The sequence below is a fragment of the Sphaerodactylus townsendi genome, linkage group LG01 (genome assembly GCF_021028975.2).
Source record: "Sphaerodactylus townsendi isolate TG3544 linkage group LG01, MPM_Stown_v2.3, whole genome shotgun sequence".
In the NCBI taxonomy this organism is placed as follows: domain Eukaryota; kingdom Metazoa; phylum Chordata; class Lepidosauria; order Squamata; family Sphaerodactylidae; genus Sphaerodactylus; species Sphaerodactylus townsendi.
The window spans coordinates 130,066,828-130,087,032 of record NC_059425.1 but is presented as its reverse complement, the minus strand read 5'-3'; the positions used below and the strand labels follow the sequence as shown (position 1 = coordinate 130,087,032).

Sequence of the window (20,205 nt, the reverse complement as noted above, 5' to 3'; positions counted from 1 at the left end):
AGTTTTTAAAAACTGGCTGAATGCCCCCCACCTCATTTCAGGCAGATCAGGAGGGGGCCGCCACAATGCCATAGCAAGGGCTATTCCCTCTTTACTTGCAGTTTTTGGGAAAAAGATATTGTGAGACAGGATGGGGTAGGAAGGGAAAATCCAGTTATTGCTGCCTATTGACTGCAGTAGAGTGGCAGTAGAGTGGGCAGTGCAGCAACCACAGTTCCTCTGTGGAGCTTGACAGTTGGAAATATTAGAGCTCCTTTTCATCCCGGCATGTGAAGGCGATGTAGATCTGTTGCCATTTTTCATCTCTCTTGAGAATTATGCGTGACTACTCATGGGAGTCAGTTAACAGTGGAAGCAGACCTAGTGTACCACCTACACACTTCAGATAGCTGTTTTGCATAATTTGCACCTCCATTTGCAGTCCTGCTGATCTGTAGATCACTTGGAATGTGACAAGTATACTTCAGTATTTCTTATCCTTGTTGAAATGCTCTGAGACAGACTAGGTTGGAGTAGGGATAGGGAGTTACCAAAACAGACAAAATCACACCTGGCTACCAAAGTCTTCTGGGAAATTACAGAAGAGGCAAAGGCTAATATACAAACGCTCTTGACTTGTAGTAATTGAGATAACTTTTTAAATTATTTTCTTATAATTGAACAAGATGCGTTTGCCCCAGTGAACCAGTTTGTCTTATATGATAAATTAGGAGCTATTCAGGCAACCAATGCAAAAGTCAAAATGTCACATAAAGCTGTGTAATGCTACATTATGTAATGCTACATCAGAATAGAAGAGTTGGTTTTATACTCCGGTTTTCTGTACCTTTAATGAGTCTCAGAGCAACTTACAATCATTTTCTTTTCCCCTCCCCACAACAGAGACCTTGTGAGGCAGGTGGGGCTGAGAGAGTTCTGAAAGAAGTGTAACTAGCCCAAGGTTAACCAGCAGGCTTCATATGTAGGAGTGGGGAAACAAACTTGGTTTTCCAGATTAGAGTCCACCACTCTTAAGAAGAAGAGTTGGATTTATATCCCCCCTTTCTCTCCTGTAAGGAGGCTCAAAGGGGTTTAAAATCTCCCTTCCCTTCCCCCCTCACAACAAATACTCTGTGAGGTAGGTGGGGTTGAGAGAGCTGTGACTTGCCCAAGGTCACCCAGCTGGCGTGTGTTGGAGTGCACAATCTAGTCTAGTTCACCAGATAAGCCTCCACAGCTCAAACCCGGTTCCCCAGATTAGAGTGCACCTGCTCTTAACCACTACACGCATACACAAATTGCATTGAATGCTTGTACAATGCATGAAAAGTGTAATTTTCATGTTACATTCTCTCTGCATTCAGCCAGGCATGTGATTAAAGTCCCACATTTATCCAGATACAGCTCATTCGTAAAGTGAACCATACATTGGCTTCTTCTTACAAACAAATATATGCACAAGATATATGTGTATTCACTGTAGCATGTCAGCTGATTGAACCGTGAGCGCTGCATGTGTTTGTTTTTTATTTGTGCTTATTATTGTAAAGAAAGGATACTTACTGTATTTTAATTAAACATTTTCATTTAACTGAGTTGCTGCCATTAAGAGACTGTTTACCTCAAACATTTAAGATTAGTCATGGTGTAAGTCATCCAAGGGTACTAATTTTTATGCTAAGTGATATTTATCCGAGAACTTGCAGCTGATTTTGATACCGTGGAGTACCTCGAGAAGAATAAATAAGAAAAGTGTTACATGAGGATGTAAAGATGTTTTGGTCGTGCACTGCTCTGTAGAACTAAACATTACATCAAAATCAGTTCAGACTGTTCAGTGTTATTCAGTGGTTGAGGATTAGCAGGTCATTTTCAACAAAGAGCGCAGGGGAGACAGAATTCTATTTAAAACACGTGCAGCAGGGCTGGTTAAATGTGACTGAAATTTCTGTACTCCCCATCTGTGTATTAATGTCATACATGGTCAGCTGAATGTGTTTCCTTGGATTTTGAAAAAGCAGTATAGGGTTATAAATCCTGTTGTGAAGATTGCTTCCTTTTATTTTGCCTGCTTTCAATTTGAGTGGGAGTTGTGGATTCATCAGGTTCAAGTTTGTTTTACTGCTGGATTCAAAGTTAGAGTTAAATATTGAATTACGATCCTCTTTGTCCTGTTGCTGCATATCAAATGGTGGCAGTATTTATTATATTTCTCTACATAGTATCTCAGGTCTTACCATTATTCTTACTTGCGTTTACAGGGATTTCAATTTCATATTGTCCTTGCTTTTGAAAACATCCTTTGATACATTGTCTGTTCTGATCAAATAATTTTTCCACCAGAGGGCAGCGGAAGTGTGAGAAGTGGTGGTGGTGGAAATGCTAGAGAAATCAAAATTAAGAAAACCAAGAAGAAGGGGCGAAAGGATGCTGATAGTGATGAGGAATCTCAAGCAAGTAGCTCAAGTTTGTAATCCTGTTTTTACCTCAGATTCTTAAGAAATACTAGCTCAGCCTTTGCTTTTATCTTTTTATATGTAACCTGTGTCTGTATAGATAGTTTATATGTTACAGAGTTGGGTATGTAATGTACACATCCATATATATACATTCCTTGCATAAGCACTATGAATCCAATCCCAAATATTCAAGCAGCTGTAGAAAGAACATTCAGAATATAATGTATTGTCGAAGGCTTTCATGGCCGAATTCAACTGGTTGTGGTAGGTTTTCCAGGCTGTGTGGCTGTGATCTGGTAGATCTTGTTCCTAACGTTTCGCCTGCATCTGTGGCTGGTATCACAGAGGGAAGTCTGTTACACACTGTGTCTAGTGAAAAGGGGATGTTTAGTGCGGTATATATTGTCCATGTCCGATGGTGGGACTTGCTATGCAAAGGTGTGATTGAGCACATTTTATTGTGGATGGGGTTGTTAGTCCATTTACATTAGACACAGGATTTGCATTCACCAATACGGCTGCTGCTGCAGGGAATGCAAATGCGACTACAAATGTAAATGGACTGATAACCCCACCCACATTACAATGCACTCAATCACACCTTGGCATAGCAAGTTCCAGCAAGTTACTGATTGGTTCCCCACCCTGGGACATGGACAATATATACCCCACTAAACATCCCCTTCTCACTAGACACAGTGTGTAGCAGATTTCTCTCTGTGATACATCTTTGAAGATGCCAGCCACAGATGCAGGCGAAACGTTAGGAACAAGATCCACCAGGCCACGGCCACATAGGCCAGAAAACCCACCAGAACCAATAGAAAATAATTCCATAATTTGGTTTCCCCAGAGAACAATTTTTAGTGAGTTGGCTTCCAAATTGTTCTCACCAGTTTACCAGATCAGTCAGAGGCCCTGGGGCCAGGGGAGCTGTGGCATTTTGCCATTAGTTTACAGAAAACAGTCACTTGGAATAAGTTCCATGTCAGAATTCAGTGAACTGTATATCTCTGTAACTTGCAAGAACCCTGAAAATAAGAGGAACTTCTTTCACATTGGCTTTAAAAACTATAGCATCCCTGTACTGATTTCAATCAGGAAGGTTAAACTAAATTAAGCTAGCATATTTCAGTATTGTATTCCGTATTTCAGCATGTTCAGATTTATCATTCCAGATCGGAGCAAACACATGGAGATCCCTTTTATGTCACAAGAAGAGATTGAGGATGTTTTAAGAAAACACATAAGGGATAGCCCTGAAGAGCTGATATTGGAAATTGCTGACCATCTAGTAAGGTACTTGCATTCACTTGTCTCTCTTAAGTCAGCCTCCACAGGATTTGGAGAACTGCCAGATTTTTCTTGTTTAACATACCTTATTTTATTCCTCTTTTATTTAGGCCTTTAACAAAAAGCTATCAGGAAGTTCTGCGTTCAGCGTTTATGTCCTCGGCTTCTAATTCATCTGGAGCAAGCAGGAAAAAGACCATCAAGGACTTGCAGGAGGAAGTTTCCAACTTGTACAGTAATGTCCGGTTATTTGAAAAAGGAGCAAAGCATTTTACAGGTGTAGTAAATAGGTTTATAATTTTAGAAATTTACAATTGATTGGCACTCTGAATGACTGCATCTGGGCAAAATAAAAAGTGACGACTAGATACACAGGCAAAATAGCACACGAAGAGTGCAAATGCAGTTTTATCATTGAAAGTATACCAGATTTTCTTTGCATGTAAACAGGAATAAGAAGTATTTGGGGAGCCCAATCCAAAGGGGGGTGGGGAGGTATAGTGGTCTCCAGGAATGTAGTATGGGTGCTGGGGAAGGAGGGAAAACCTTTACTCCCCTGGGAAAGCCCATTGCACAGCATGACTTTTGCCACACTTTTCAGTGGTGTAAGTCCAAGCTGCTTGGGCGATCCCATCCTGAAATAACATTGGGAACACTTCCAGAGTGCCCTTCCCCCATGATGCCATCACAGGCAGTTACAACAGACACTCACTGCTACAGTGGCCAGCTTCCAGGCTTTGGCCCTGAGCATCCACGCAATAGCCAAATGCCAAGTTAAGCGAACCAACGCCAGTGTCTGTGCCATTTTGTGTGGTGCAGCGGACACAAACATCAGCATAGGGCTCCCGCCATTTCCAGTGTGTTCTCCCTTAGTTACCTAAGATGCAGTGGTTGAGAATCCTGCTTTTATTATAACTGTCGCATTCTTCTATTTCAGAAATAGCCTTGCTGGTTTATTATATTCAGTTATTTTACTTCGTACGTCTTGGCTTCTTCCAACCCTTTCTCTGGCAGTATTGTCCACTCTTTGAGCTTTTCATTTCCATAGATGTGCTTTTATATTCTTCTTGCTTCCTGTTTACGTCTTCCTCTCCACAGATATTTTTGAATTAACAATTGAATCATACAATTTGTGCCTCACAAATGGGAACCAATTTGTTTCTTTTTTCTTTCTTTGGAAAATGTACAATATATACAGTTTGTAAACATCTAGTCTGGCCTTTCTAGGTCCTTCATGCTGGTTTTCAATTTTCTTCTGCAGATGAGACACAAACTAACATTGCCAAACACATGCTGAAGACTGTTTGTACAGACATTACTAATCTGATCTTCAACTTCCTAGCTTCTGATGTAATGATGGCAGCAGAAGACTACACTGCCATTACCAGTGAGGTACATAACTCCCGTTTTCTGTCCTCTCGATGTCAGTAACTTTGTGATGTTTCTGAATTCCCAGCTTGTGGACGAGTTTCATGTTTTCCTAATTAAGAGGCTCGTAATCTTTCAGTTCCAGAATGTTGGCCCCACGCCTTGTAATGCACATGTGCTTTTTTGAGCCATCTGCATGTAGCCACAGGCCTCCTGGAGTTATTCCAGTCTCTTTCATTAAGTGTTCGGCTTAATGTTTCTAAAGGTGGTGCCTATAATTTTTATTAGCATATATATAAAAGAAAAAGCATGTAGACACTATTTTACCCGATTGCTGAGTAAAATGTAAGCAGGTACTTTACCTCCAGTGTCCTGGCTATTCTGCATGGATTTATCTCACATATCTGCTTATCATTTAGTCTCCTGACTTCAGAGTTTCTTGCTGTGGGTATTCATTCACCTGTGGAGTCCAGTGACTGAATTGAATTGAATGTGTTGAGGCATACATGATTCCGAATATATAATATCAAAAGATAAGACCAAGACTGGGAGTTGCAGTTATGGAATGGAGAGAAAGAGATATGAGAGAGAGGCTTAGAAGGAAGGCAGATCTCCTTTAATACCTGCGGAAGACCAGGCTATAGATTTGAATAATCTCTGAGATAGATTTCACATTTTCTTGCACTGTTATTCATTTGGTGCTCTAAAATTGTTTATATGAAATTCAGATATTATTTTCAATGTTTTACATCCTTCTTCCAATTCTTAATAGATGAGAAAGAAGATTTTAAGTACATTGCAGGAAGAGATGAGAGGCCCTCTAACGAAGCTCCATGTTTCTCTAAACAGCAAGGTAAGTTCCAGCTAGATTAGCAGAATTTTAGACTCTTAATTGTTTTTAGGATTTTGTATTTTCAATTTATTCCATTGATAATCAGTTTCAAAATGGGTAGCCTCATTAGCTAAACAACTTTTGGAGTAATTTTAAATACATTGCAAGAAGGGACATTTCATGAGCACTTTGTTCACAGCTACAGAAAACCAGGGTGTGCATGTCTGTTTTTATGGACAGAAATGACATTGTTTTCATATCAGTCACTTCATATTATGACTGTATTAGGTGAATTCTTGGTAAAACCCTTAGGCATCTGGCTGTTAGAAATGGAATTCAAACCAGGTATAGATGAAATAGAGCTTAAAGACATTCCTATCATTGTCTTTCAGCCATAAGGATTGGCACTGAAAGAATACAAATCACTACATTGCTGTACTTGGCTGAGTTAGGCCTGGGCTAGACATGCGGCAGAGTGATAGAATGGACTGTACCCCTTCAGACTGCAGGTGAGGGATGACACTTATCAAAGACTCCCTACATGAATAATTCTCTAAAAGTGGAAAACTAATACAGCATGTCAAGGGGTCCCCTGATTGTCCTACACACACATACGCACAGAGTGCTAATTTTTTATTTGCAGTTTTTATATAGATTAGCATTTAAAATGTGATTCTCCTCACAGCTCACTTTACCACCTCATTCTGCTATATTTGTAGCTGAGGCATTACTTTATTACAGCAATGGGAAATGTTCCCTATAATAAGTAATGGATGAGGAGAAAAGGGGATATGTTAAAAGGAGCTTTCAAGTTTCGGCCTTATGGTCAGGACAGAATGGATTGCAGCTCCTTCCTGTCATATGACTGTAAGGATATTCTGCTTTGTTGATTGCCACCTTCTACTGTGGAGAAAAGGAGAGAAAGCAGACTCAGAAGCTATGCTAAATTAAAACATATTTGAAAAAAAAACATTATCGAACAGTAAAACACACAGCTCTGGATACTCCACATTCTTCTCTGTGTAGAAGGCATTTATTTGTCCAGAGTGTCTCTCAGTGTAATCTACTGTGCAGTGTTTTGGAGTCTTATAGAGTACTAGGAAAATGCTCTAGAAATTAACTGCAGTAAAGAGTGTGAGTTCTCCTAAGCCCATCTCAATGCTGCTATCCAATTAGTATTTTGCACACTACTAAATGACTCTTTCAGAGGCTAGAAAACTGGCTGTGCCTACAAATAGATATTAACACACATTGACCTTTATGGAAAAGGAAGCCATTCCTTTGAGATCTCTGAAAAGAAGAAAATAATAAATACTTGATTGCTGCAAGTATGAGCAAGAAGTTACTTTACCTTTTCATCTGTTTATTGTATATGTTGTTCTTGGTAAACAACTAAATGTTAACAAGTTAATATTTTTTCTTCAAATGTTAAATTTTACCTATTATCTCTAACTACTTGAATGTATTGAATGCACTACTTGAATGCACTACTTTTGAGTTCCTATTTCCGTGGGATACTGTTTGCTTCTGCATAAATAAAAACGTTTCGAGTGCTGGGAAAATTACCAGTATTTGAATTGGCGTGAGTGGAAACGACATGAAGGCCTAAGTATTTTGTTTTTGTTTTTTAAAGAGTTTAGAAGAATTTGTTTCTGCTCTTGATGCTGCCACTGAAGCTTGTGATATTATGGTGAAAAAAGGGGACAAGAAGAAAGAAAGGTAATTCTCTTGCAATTCAATTTTTGCTTTAAGGCATCCATAGGAGCAACTTTTCTGTGTATTGGAAGGTTTGTCCTGATTCTGCAGCAATATGATAATAATTGGCTACCAGCAAAAATGTGAGTTCTACATGTCTTGCCCTCCCTTTGTTGGGAATGATTCTCACCACATATTTATATTGACTGTGAAATACATATTAGAATCCTGGCCGACTCATTTGGTTGCCACGATGCTCATCAGAATGTCCAAGATGAAATTTGTTCATGTAATTGATGGTATCTTCCAGAAGAGCTTCAATGAAGGCTTGGTGTGTATATTCATGTCATTGTTGGGCAACATCAATTCCTTATAGAGAACAGTCAGATCTCTTCTACTGAGAAATAGCTATAACTGTTACTAGTTTCCTTCTGCTGGTTCACCACTGTAGGCTCCAAAACATTCAGATCATCATATAAAACATTTCCATAATGTTTATACATCCTTAAGACACATTAGACATATATTTATGCTTATGCCTGTGGAACTTAATTGCCTTCTTTTTTGTGTGTTATTTTCTTTCCTTTTTTATTCCTTAGAAGACTGTAAGCCTGCATACAAGAAGGGTATATTGTTCAGTACTTAATTTTTGTACAGTGCTTCAATCTTTGAGGCACTTTGTATATTATAAATAAGAATTAGGCTGATTGCTGTTGTAATTAACACTGATTGTAATAATAATTCTTATTGCAGCTATAATTATTGGCAACCTAGTGATTCTCTGTTCATGGAGAATTGTCCTTGGCAGTTTATCATAAACTAGATACAAAGCAGAAGTGTGTTCTGAGCCACAAACAACAATCACTGACATCTTTTCTCCTCTTAAAAAAAATCTAGTCCCTCACAGATGCCACAAATGTACTTACGTACAGCTAATTTTGCACCCAAATAGTTTACTGATTTATCTTCTGCCCTTTCAGAAGGAAAATCCCAGTTTTTCTCACCCTCCAGAGCATTCCAACCTTCTCTCCCTGCTACCTCTGGCATAGTTCATGCCTCTGTGGGCCATTCATTATGCCTCCATTATTGCTTGCAGGTGAAAACACCTGCATACTCTTGTCTTAAAAACTGTTTAGAGCATTAGAGTTTGAGGCTTCAGCTGCCAACTTGAGGACAAACAAATTTCCAGTGAACACCAATGGAAGAGAGGATTGCTTTGAAGAATGTGGATCAGCACACTGTAGTTTGGCATGCTTATTAAAGTAGTTGCATTTGATGATAAACATACAGCCATAGCTGTGGAAGGGAAGAGATAAGTAAGTGGGAAGTTAATCTTTTAATACCAACTATTTTTTCCCATAAAAAGTTTTCCTTGTCTGTTCTTATTAACTCCTTCTTTTTGATTGATATCCAGCCATGATCTGTCCCTTATTCAGCCATATGTAGTCTTAAAGGATTATCTTTCTTACCATATGCACCAGGCCACTTTGCAGGACTTTATCTTAAGCTTTTCAATCCTCTAAAAATGTTTGTGGGGAATTAAAGTAAATTTAAACTCTGTCAATAAGGTGTGAGCCTCCTTCGTGTGAGTGTGCTAAATCCTTCAGAACTGATGGCTGAAGCTGTTACTTATGGGTACTGTCTTAGAGGCTGATGGGATTGGGTGGTCTGCTTAAACAGAAATTGCAAAAATCAGAAATTATAAGCAGATATTTCGGCCAGGCTTAGCACATATTTGTTCTTTGGACAATCGACAGGCTTTACTACTATTTATGACAGTTTCTGCTGTGACTGATCAGTTGGCCTGTGCTTGAATGGTAAGAATGAGTCTAGCATAAGTAACTGAAGTGTTAAAGATTTATCTCTAACTAGTCAGGAAACTTCAGCAGCTTCTCTAATGCATCACTAAATTATTTTTAATGGTAGTTTTTAGGGAACAAAGTAATGTCATTACTGTACAAATGTGGAAATGTGAGCCTGAATGAGACTGTATTAATAACACAAGAATAATTCCCCCATAGGGCAGGCACATACATTTTCCACAGCTGGCCAGAAGATCAGCTCCAATGTCAGCAATTAGAGCATTTTTCTGATGTTGGCAAAAGTTTTTTTAGTTTATCAGCTGGGAAGTAATTAAGTACACTATAATTTTCAGAAGATTATCAATTAAATTGGATGCTGATTATCAATTAAATTGGATTATCAGCAGAAATTGGATGCTGCTTTTAAATTGTTTTAATATTTATTGTTTTATCACTGTTGTAAACCGCCCTGAGCCCTTCAGGGGAGGGCGGTATAAAAGTAGAATAATAAATAAATAAATAAAAATACCAGTTAAACCTAAGTATGGAGAGCTAAGGGATTCTTAGATTCTATTACAGTATATTTACCATTATTTGAAATCTGCGAGTAATGAAACCAGTGAAAGCTGATTTTAAGCATATTTCCTGTTTTCTAGGCAAATCCTATTCCAGCATAGACAAGCTCTGATTGAACAGCTGAAAGTCACAGAAGATCCAGCCCTTGTTCTCCATCTAACATCAGTCTTGCTCTTCCAGTTCTCTACTCATTGCATGCTTCATGCACCAGGAAGATGTGTACCACAGATAATTACATTCTTAAGTACAAAGATCCCTCAGGTATTTACAATGGAAAGGGTTTTTTTTAACTGGAGCTTCCACTCTGTAATCTATTTTCCTGTTTACAAAAGACAAGAATGAACTTGCCTTCACTTTTCAAATAAGTAATTTGTATTTGTTTCTTTGGTTCAGTAGTATTTTCCCCATGTATAATGGAATAGTACCCAGTGAATTGGTTGGATAATAACAATAAACTAATTTTGGGGTATGTTAGCTAGATGGTCCACTGAATTTGAAAATTTTGTGATGTTAACTATTAATATCTGTTCTGTGTGGTGTGAGCTGTTTTAATGCTGGCAGCAAAATGCACCATTTCAAAAGATCTGGTCCCACTCTGTGCCATTTAATTAATTTTATCTGCAACAAAATTCAGCGTTAGTCCTCAAATTAATGGCTGCCGTAGTTTAAAAATACAGTGTTTTTTTTCATGTCCCTAACTGTCCCATCCAAAGGGGGGGGCGAATCCACCACCTCAGGGCTGCACCGGCAATTTGCCCTCCTCAAAGTCCTTGTTTCCCTATGCTGCCGAAAAGTCTCCTTGGGAGTGGCGGGCCTCCATGGCTGAATGCTCGACCACTGAGATGAGGCTGCCCATCAGATTTTGTTTTTCTCACAAATTATGTTACACAACTGCGTAGTGTGTGTCCAGATGTGCCAGATTCAAAGTAGTATAACTCTTCAAGTGAGATTTCTGGCATAGAAAGTGAGTTGACTATGCCCATAGAAAGCTGGTGATTGTCTTTCCATGAAGAGGTAAGGAATCTTACAAGAAAATTCTCAATTGTTGAAGGTAACATTGAAGTAAACATGTGCAAAAATATTCTTCTTTGAAAATGTTGATTTGCGGAGTTCGAAAACAACATCAGTGACATCACCTTTTGGTAACATAATTTTGCAGGGACCCTCAACATTTGACAGTATTTGAGCTAGACAGTACTAACCATTTTGTTCATTTAACCAGAAAAGTTATTTGACTGGATAAAAACTAAACAAAATAGTTGTTCATATGAAGTTCATGTAATTAACTTTAGGATCCAATATTAGTTTTTAAATCAAACTCCAAATTGTAAAACCTGCAGATTTTCTGAATTCCATTTTTTTCCTGAAATTTAATTTCTGTTTTATTTAAAACATGTTTTGATCTGTGGTCTGCCTGGAACATTCCCATTTTTGAATCATTGTCCAACGTCAAAAGATACACAAATAAATTCCTTGTAAAGAAAAATTGACTGTTATTTTTCATTCATAACTATTGATGGTGGGAAAAATGTTCTAGTTTGACCATATGACTGTTACTGTAAACTGTCTTCAAAAATGATATTTATGTATTTTCCCTTTTATATCACTCTCCTTTTCCTTTGGATGTCTCCCTATTTCATCAAATTAAAGTTAGTGTCTCATATTCCCCTAGTGCTACCATTATATGCACATGCATTTAGTTTACTTTTAATATACATATTGTACAGTTTCAACCAAACAGGAAAAATAATTGGCAAATATAAAATGAGTCCACTGAGCTGTATGAAACTTGATACCTTCCAGATGAAGAATTAAAGTTCATGGGACAGTTGATCTGTCTATGAGATGATGATTTGTATAGCAAAAAATTAAGTTTGTGGAATTCTGCAAGCCATCACACTGTGAACAAGTTTGCTTGTCACAGGAGAATGCAAATCTATTTTCTTTTAGTAAACTTACTTTGAATTGCTTCATGTTGTGCAGGGATGTGTAAGTAGGAAACAGAGGCAGTGATGTGTCTGTCAGTGCCATCCTAATCAGGTCTACTCAGAATTGTGACTAGTGGGGTTTACTCCCAGGGAAGAGTTCTTAGAATTTCTTTGTAAGTGACTGAATTTTTTCTGAAGTTTTGATTGGCTCTTTAAAGACACAGACATCCAAATCCTTATTACTTTCACAAACAGTTGATATTCTCATTCCTGCCTCATACTCTGTTAGTAGCTAAAAATAATCTTTCTTCTATTGGAGTCATCTGTGTAGTTCGTATTTTGTCTTGTATTTGTTAACTACCGTATATACTTGCGAATAAGCCGAGTTTTTCAGCCCTGTTTTAAGGCTGAAAAATGCCCCCTCAGCTTATACACGAGTCCTGCTTACCAGCCGGCTCTTCAGGCCTCTGCCGAGGCTGAGGGCGTGGCCGGAACGACCTCCCTGCGGCTGCACAAGCTGCTTGTTGCTGCCCTCCTCGGAGGGCAAAGGGGAACCCTGGCTGACTCAGCTTCCTCAAACCCCGGGAGGCAGAGGGAGCTCCTTATTTGGGCAGTGACTCCCCCTGATGTCATTGCCCAAATAAGGAGCTCCCTCCACCTCCTGGTTGCCTGGGCTTCCTCAAACCCAGCTGGGAGGTGGAGGGAACTCCTTATTTGGGCAATGACATCAGGGAGAGTCACTGCTCAAATAAGGAGCTCCCTCTGCCTCCCGGCTTCCCACCTTCGGTTTATACGTGAGTCAACACGTTTCCCCAGGTTTTGGTAGTAAAATTAGGTGCCTCGGCTTATACACGAGTCGGCTTATACACGAATTTATACGGTAAATAGTGTGATTTGATGAAGGTTGTCTTGCTATGTGTTGACTTATTGATATTATGATCATGATTGATCTTTCTTTGCTGATCGTATTTATCCAGCGTAATGGCCTTTCCATGAAAGCTTCAAAAATAATAAAGTAGTAAAAACATGTAACAAAATAAAATCAGGCATTAATCACTCCCTCAATTCGGTCATGTAGACATACTAACAGCCCCATCCAAGGAGCCAAATAGATTCATGGATGTGCTGTGGACCGTGCCAAAGCATTTGTCCCCTCCACCTACATAAGGGGCACCCCTGCTGGTGAAGAGGGCAGAGATGCTGGCGCCCAGGTGCCCCACAGCTCTGTGACAGCAAAACTGCCACAGAGTTACACTGGCGTCTGGGCAGATGCCAGAATGGAGGGAGGGGTGCAAGCTGGAATGTGTTCTACCTTTCAAGCCAGGAATGCCACGATCAGGATTTCAGATTTACACCACCCAGAAGGGTGGCATAACTCCATTGACCCCTGTGGAGAGCTTTTCCCAGTCACAGCGGCCTCTAGATGGGTTTCTCTGATGTGTGCATAACTATGCTCTGAAGTCAGTTCTTCCTCTAAGCTCCTCCTCTGTTTTTAAAAAATATATTACCTGTTGCTTTTCAGTTTTGTCAGCTGTTGCCTCACTCATCACCTCTTTTATCTATTTATTTTTACCAGGATCAGCATTCTTCTCTTGTCAAATATCAGGCATTAGTGGTGAAACAGCTGATAAGCTATAATAAAAAGATTGGGCAAGGAGATGACGATTCAATGGATAATAATCTGGAGGAGGAAGAAAGCACAGAAGCAATCCGAAAAGAACTCCAAGAACTCACTCCCTCAGTCAAAGATCTTGTTTTCCGGCCCAGAAAATCATCTGTAACAGAGGAATGATAGTCTTAATAAAATGTGTTGAGGCTTTTCAAAGAGTCAGAGTATTTTTTATGAGGAAAATGAAGATGTTCACTTTGTTTATGATGCTTGAAATAACCTTGGCTTTTAGAAACTGTTTGCAAGAACATCACACAGCTCATGGTGGTAAGTTAGAAGCAAGTTTTAACTAGAGTACTCCTTAATACTACGTAAATACCCGGCAAAATAACAGCAACAAACTTGCTTTTTACGCTTTCAAAGTAATTTTAAGATACAAAGACTGAACAAATATGTATGTTTAGCTTTCCCTTAGTTAAACAGTCGCGCGTGTTTAGATGATGTTATCGGCTTTGGTCTAAAGAGATGGGTTGGACGACAGTAGCAGGGTCAAAAGCCTTCTGTTGAATCAACTGAGTTTGCATATTGCTGCATTAAAGTTTCATATTTCACAAAACTGTTATGTTTGGAGAACTATTTGAAACTCAAATGCCCTGATTTTTCAAACCAAAGTGATTAGCTCTGATATATTACATAATCCTTGTTTCTTTTACATCCTTTTAAAAATGCTTACACATCTGCAAAATTGTGAATTGCCTTTGTGTAGAATGATTTTTTAAAAATTTCTTTGTCACTGTACAAGTTACTCATACACTTCCCTCCCTAGTTACAGTTCTTTGTCAAGAGCTCTTAGTTGTTTGAATGATGGTTTAATCATAATAAGAAATATTATCTTATTACCAAAAGCAAATTCCATATTACTGAGCCAAAAGTGGCTGCAATGAAATATTTTAATGAAGATTTCATTTATCTTGAATGTTTTAAGAAAGTTAGTTAGGAAAAAAAGTAAAAATATTTTTGTGACTTCCATATATAACATCTGCCTGTAACCTTAGTGAGGAAGAAAAAGATGTTTAACAAGCAGTTTGAGATTATTAAGAGATTCCATAGTGTTTTGTTAAGGTGAAATTTTAAATAAGGTCATGATTGCCAATTTATGGATATGGTTTAATAATATTGTGTTCTTTGGAGCTTTGTAGTTGTTAGGTCTCTGACCCTTAAACCAACAAAAAGACTCTGGGGTATTGATCAGTAGTGTTTATTGTTGAGGTAGTGGAGCACCCAAGCTTGGCAAAGCCAGTTCTGCCAAACCTGGCCTTTGCTATCCCCTTTATTTTCTGTTGTAACTCCCTGCTCCCATTTTCCCAAGAAGTTGTGAAAGCCAGAAAAACAGTTCCTGGAATTTAGGCTCCCCAAGGTCAGTGGCAGATAGTAAGACAAAGCCACCTGGCTTCCTGCCCCATGAGATAATGGATGCAATTCTTTCTTTCATGGGACCAGAGGGCCAGGGGAAGCCTAGTTATCTACAAAGCTTGTGAAGCCATAAAGTAAGGGAAAGAATGCCCCAAATGGCAATGGTTACATATATCTTTTAGCAGCACTGGTTTGTTGTTTTAAACGGTTACATTGATTCAGGAATGCATCTCCATCACATAGATACTATCCCCCTGACAGTAGTAACCATATCAGCGTACCAAATTTAATCTTTCAGGAAGAAAAATGACTTATAAACTATCATTACCTGCTCTGACAGTCTTTTTAAAATGTCTATATTTTATTGAGAAAATTATTGTCTGTTAAGGTGAAATTTTAAATAAGCTCATGGCTGCCAGTTTATGTACATAGTTTAATAATATTTCTTTCTTGTGTCCCTTGAAGCTTTGTAATAACCATAAAAGTGTACCAAATTTCATCTTACAGGAAGAAGAATGACTTGAGCTATCATTACCTGCTCTGATAGTCTTTTTAAAATATCTGCATTTTATTGATGAAATTATTATTAAGTTAGGGTTTTTTTCAAATCAAGCTCTTCTTTCTATTGCTGTTTTTCCTATTGTCTCAGTAATTATCTGTATTCATGTTACAGATGTAAGTGAAATCAAACTTAAATGACAGGCATTCAGATTGAAGAGAGTCGCTGCTGTTCATCCTTTTTTTTAGCTTCTTTGCCATAACACACTAGGTTTTATCTCTTCTTCTGTATTTATGGCACTGTTTACAGAGGCTGGTTACAGATAGACAACAAAATGGCAGTATGACATAGCTACTGGTGCCAAAGTGTAAGAAAAACTTTCTATAGATTTGGCTTCTTTTTAAATGAAACTTGAAATCATGGTAGGAATACTGACTTCCTAGTTTCTTTCCATCAGCAACTTCCCACGAACACGCACACATCCCGGTGCCCTTTGTGCTGACCTTTCTTGCTGTGTTCATGTTTCTCACTCTACAATCCAAATTCTTCTTCTACATAATCTTCTTTCCATTTTCTTCAGCATGCTTGGGCTGTACCCTGTCTCTCAATAATAGGGTCTGGTCTTAATCTGAAATTACTTTGCTCTTCCTGCTTTCCTGGGGTTTTTTTTATCATTAATCAAAACTTTTATTGGCCTTCAAAAAAGGATAAAATAATTTTATCCGCATAAAATTAATTGACAACTTTTTTTAAAGAAACAATTGCTAAAAATTCTGTTACTTTCGCAGTAACTTCAGATTACAGTCAGCTAAAAGAAATGTAACATTTCCATCGTCCCATCTTCTTGGGACTTGCAGAAGGGGATAGATTAGCGATGGTGAACCTTTTCGAGACAGAGTGCCCAAATTGAAACCCCAAACCCACTTATTTATAGCAAAGTGCCAACATGGCAATTTAACCTGAATACTGAGGTTTTAGTTTAGAAAAAACGGTTGGCTCCAAGATGGGCATTACTCAGGAGTAAGCTTGGTGGTAGTCGGTGGCTTTGCTTTAAAGCAACCGTGCAACTCTTCCAACGGGTGAATCATGACCCTAAGAGGGTTTACTCAGAAGCAAGCCCCATTGCCAGCAACCAAGCTTACTCCCAGGTAAAGAATCACACTTTGTGGATTAGACGGTCTGTAAAATCTAAATAATAATAATAATAATTTAATTCTTTGCATGAAAATCAGTGGGGTTTAACAGTGCTTAACAGGGTTACCTACACTGCTTCCCCAAAACTAGGTCTTAGGTTTAATGCTAATAATCGAGCCCAGCAGCCCAGGCCAGCCTAGATGTGGAGGGGCACTCTGTTTGCGCATGCCCACAGAGAGGGCTCTGAGTGCCACCTCTGGCACCTGTGCCATAGGTCACCACCACTGGGATAGATCAATTGAGAAATCAGCTGAGTATGCAGTGGACAGTACAATGGGATGTGTACAATAGTTCAAGTTCTTTAAGGTGGCAGCAGCAAAGTCTTCATGAGGAATATTCAGATACCTGTCAATAACCATTGTGAATGGGAAGATATTCAATCTGGCCTGCCTGAAGGCTTGACACTGAGGCAGTGGGGATTGTTAAGTTTGTAAAATACTGAGCTGTAGTCCTCTGGGGGAGAGAGAGCATGGGGAGCAAGCCTTATTCACTCTAGCATCTAGTATCTGTTCTTCAGTGTCCCAGATTCTTCTTTTAATTGCCTGGAATAAACAGGCTTCACTAGAGTCAACAAGTGCTTCTAAGTCAGTGCCAAGGGTGCTAATTTTATGTTGAACTGAGAGGGGCCATTTAGAGTGATGTGAATCTGCAAGCAACAAGCTACCAGACTATGGGGTTGGGATCGAAACTGGAGGCATAACCAGAATTTGATAGACGTAATCCAAGCTCTAGATTCCACCAGGTGTTGACTCAACTCAGCACATAGTGTGAAGTACCCAACTGAATTTGGGGTGCCAAGGATGTGTCGTAGAAATATTGCATGGATTCATTCAGTCTCCTTATCGTAGGCATGTATCCATACTGGTATTCTCTATAACAGTTGGGAAATCACTTTGACCTGGAACATTCGTATAGCTGCTGGCACAAATTGTTTTCCACTTTGGTGATGGAAACAAACAGTAGCAGACATGCAGCTTTTCGCCATAGCAAGAGAATGCTATCGGTGTGTAGATCAGTTTAAGTTGTAATGAAAAAGAATCCCAAAATACCTGAAGCTTTTAACTTGCTCAGTTTTGCTGTCACCCACTCTCTGTTTCAGGTCTCAATGTCTCAATGATTTGGAAAAAAATATTTTTTTTTCAAAGTTTACAGATAGGAAATCCCATTTGCAATAGGAAATAAAAGTCAATAGGAAATATCTACACAGTAAATAAATCTACACAGTAAATATCTACACAATATTGAATAGAAGATCATTTTACTACACAGTAAAGAACTTGGTTGAAGTCTCCATCCCTGTAATAAGCCCTGACAATCCTTCCTTATCCAGTTCAGTACTTCCCTTGAATTCTAAATTGTTTGGGGGAGGGGGGAATCTTTTATCCTAAGGCTTCATGTAAATATCTCACTTCACAAGTTTTAAAATTATACCTGTACTGTAGAGTTACTAGTCTGTCTCACTCGTCAAATGTTGTTATATGGGAACTTTAACATTTTGTGCAGTTGGGGATAACTTCTGGCTGTTTTGCTTTTCTATTAATAGTTAAATGATATACCTCAAAACTGGTGGCCATGATATGGTTTAGAAAGCCTGTAAAGAAACACCCTCTCAATGTTTTTAAAGAAATATGGTGGTTTTTGGTTTGGCATTGTTAACTAAGTTTATTTAATTTCATGCTATGGAATATGAAACCACAATGTAGACAGTGAAATTCTAGGTAAAAATATAAAATGTTTTTAATAAAGCTACATAACTAGGTTTTCAAGCAGTTTCGTAGTCAGTTATTGGTCTTTTGCTGTTGTTTATAAGTTGTGCCATTTGATACATGTTGGAACAAATCTACATTATTCTTTAAAGAAAGGAAACCCATAACCCTGCTTTAAGCCCCTGATTTAAAGACTGATTTAAGCCCCTAAATGCCATTGATATTATCTCAGAAAGACCTCCTAGTGTTACCCAAAGTGGTGGGAAGTCTCTCCCTTTTGGAGTGGGGAATTAGCAGGAGAAGACTCTTGGCTTAGCTAGAGGCCAGGCAACATGAGACCTTGATTACCTACGTATATGCGAGTCAGCTTTTGCAAGAAACTCGCAAGAGAATGAATAGACGGGAGTGCTGTGTGGTTTCCAGGCTGTATGGCCGTGTTCTAGCAGCATTCTCTCCTGACGTTTTGCCTGCATCTGTGGCTGGCATCTTCAGAGGATCTGAAGCATCTTCTGAAGATGCCAGCCACAGATGCAGGTGAAACGTCAGGAGAGAATGCTGCTAGAACATGGCCATACAGCCCAGAAACCACACAGCACCCCAGTGATTCCAGCCGTGAAAGCCTTCGACAATACATAGAATGAATAGAGTTTAACAGTTTTTATTGAGGGATGATGCGTTACACAAGCACACATTAAAAACAGCAGTACACACACACACAGTCCTAGGGTATAAACAGTTTCAAGGGGGTAGGTCTGGAATAGATGAGGAATATACAGGCAGTTGGGAATAGAAATTATAGTCATCTGATCTTGGAGCGGAATAGTCCAATGAACAGTACTGAATGACCCGCTCTCAGCTCTGAAGGAACAGTGCTGTGAAACAGTATCACAGACTCAAAGATGTCCAGAGATACTGAAGGCTGTCTGTTAGGAGAGTGGGCTTCTTATAGGAAAAAACAAACCCTTGGGGTTATGCAGATTGATTTTTAATCTCCCTGAACAAAGAGATTTCCTGCTTTCCCTAGGAAAGACAAGAGGAAGATATCAATTTTAATAGTTGGATTGGTCTAATGTTCTGAGACATCAGCCTGATGTTCCAGGCTCAAGATTGTCTCCAAAGGAGAACTTAGCTGATGAAATTACAGCTGTAAAACAATGACAATGCAAATAAGGTGGTTGCTAAAGGTATTAGTCAGAGGAAGAAACATTAATTAGTACAATTAAATAGTAAATTAATTAATTGGGCAGGTTAGCACATCCCTTGTCTGCACCAGGGTGTAGGGTCCCGGGCTGGAGATGGAATCTCTCTCCAGGGCAAGGTCTTTGTGTTGACTTAATCCTGACAGGAAGGGTGTGAGAGGAGCATTATGCAAGCTGATTTGGAGGGAGACAAGTCCATACATAGTTCTTCTCCTTGGGTATACTGAGCCAATACAAGGAATGGGCTCCTCATTTTGGCATTGCACTGCTAGCCCCCCTCCCCCCAACCCCAAAGGTTGGCTGAGGTGGTAGAGATGCCACTGTCTTCCAAACATGGTCCCCTTGCCCCACCATAGATCTGCCTGGCAACACTAGTAACCTCACAGAATCTTCATTTCCAGTGTTCTTGAGTGAGCAAGATAATGATGATAGATAGTCGTTCACTTTAAAACTTTGGCCATAGTCTAAAAAAATTGCTTTGTCTTCAAAGAAGAGGAGACAAAAATTGACAAGGCTTGTTGTTGGTATGCTGCTGCAGCAAGATCTGAGATACTCTTGGCTGGAAAAACCATTACCTGAAACCCCTGGAGAACTATCACCAAATAAATGGAATTGCTATTGGTAAAGATATAGTGCATAATGGATGAGATTAT

General features: G+C 39.0%; 1 protein-coding gene across 2 annotated transcripts in view; it reads left to right on the top strand.

The window, feature by feature from the left end:
* The window catches only part of UFL1 (UFM1 specific ligase 1), a 39,350-nt gene extending 25,598 nt beyond the window's left edge, over positions 1-13,752 (top strand). The window contains exons 12-19 of one of the 2 annotated variants that reach the window (XM_048494143.1): positions 2,323-2,445; positions 3,617-3,737; positions 3,842-4,008; positions 4,993-5,123; positions 5,872-5,952; positions 7,565-7,650; positions 10,085-10,265; positions 13,509-13,752. In XM_048494143.1, coding sequence (XP_048350100.1) covers positions 2,323-2,445; positions 3,617-3,737; positions 3,842-4,008; positions 4,993-5,123; positions 5,872-5,952; positions 7,565-7,650; positions 10,085-10,265; positions 13,509-13,724 — 1,106 coding nt within the window. In that variant the 3' untranslated portion in view covers positions 13,725-13,752. Of the gene's footprint in view, positions 1-2,322; positions 2,446-3,616; positions 3,738-3,841; positions 4,009-4,992; positions 5,124-5,871; positions 5,953-6,323; positions 6,441-7,564; positions 7,651-10,084; positions 10,266-13,508 lie in introns of those variants that run through there. The other variant, XR_007244300.1, reaches the window with a different exon arrangement.
* Positions 13,753-20,205: the final 6,453 nt, after the last annotated feature.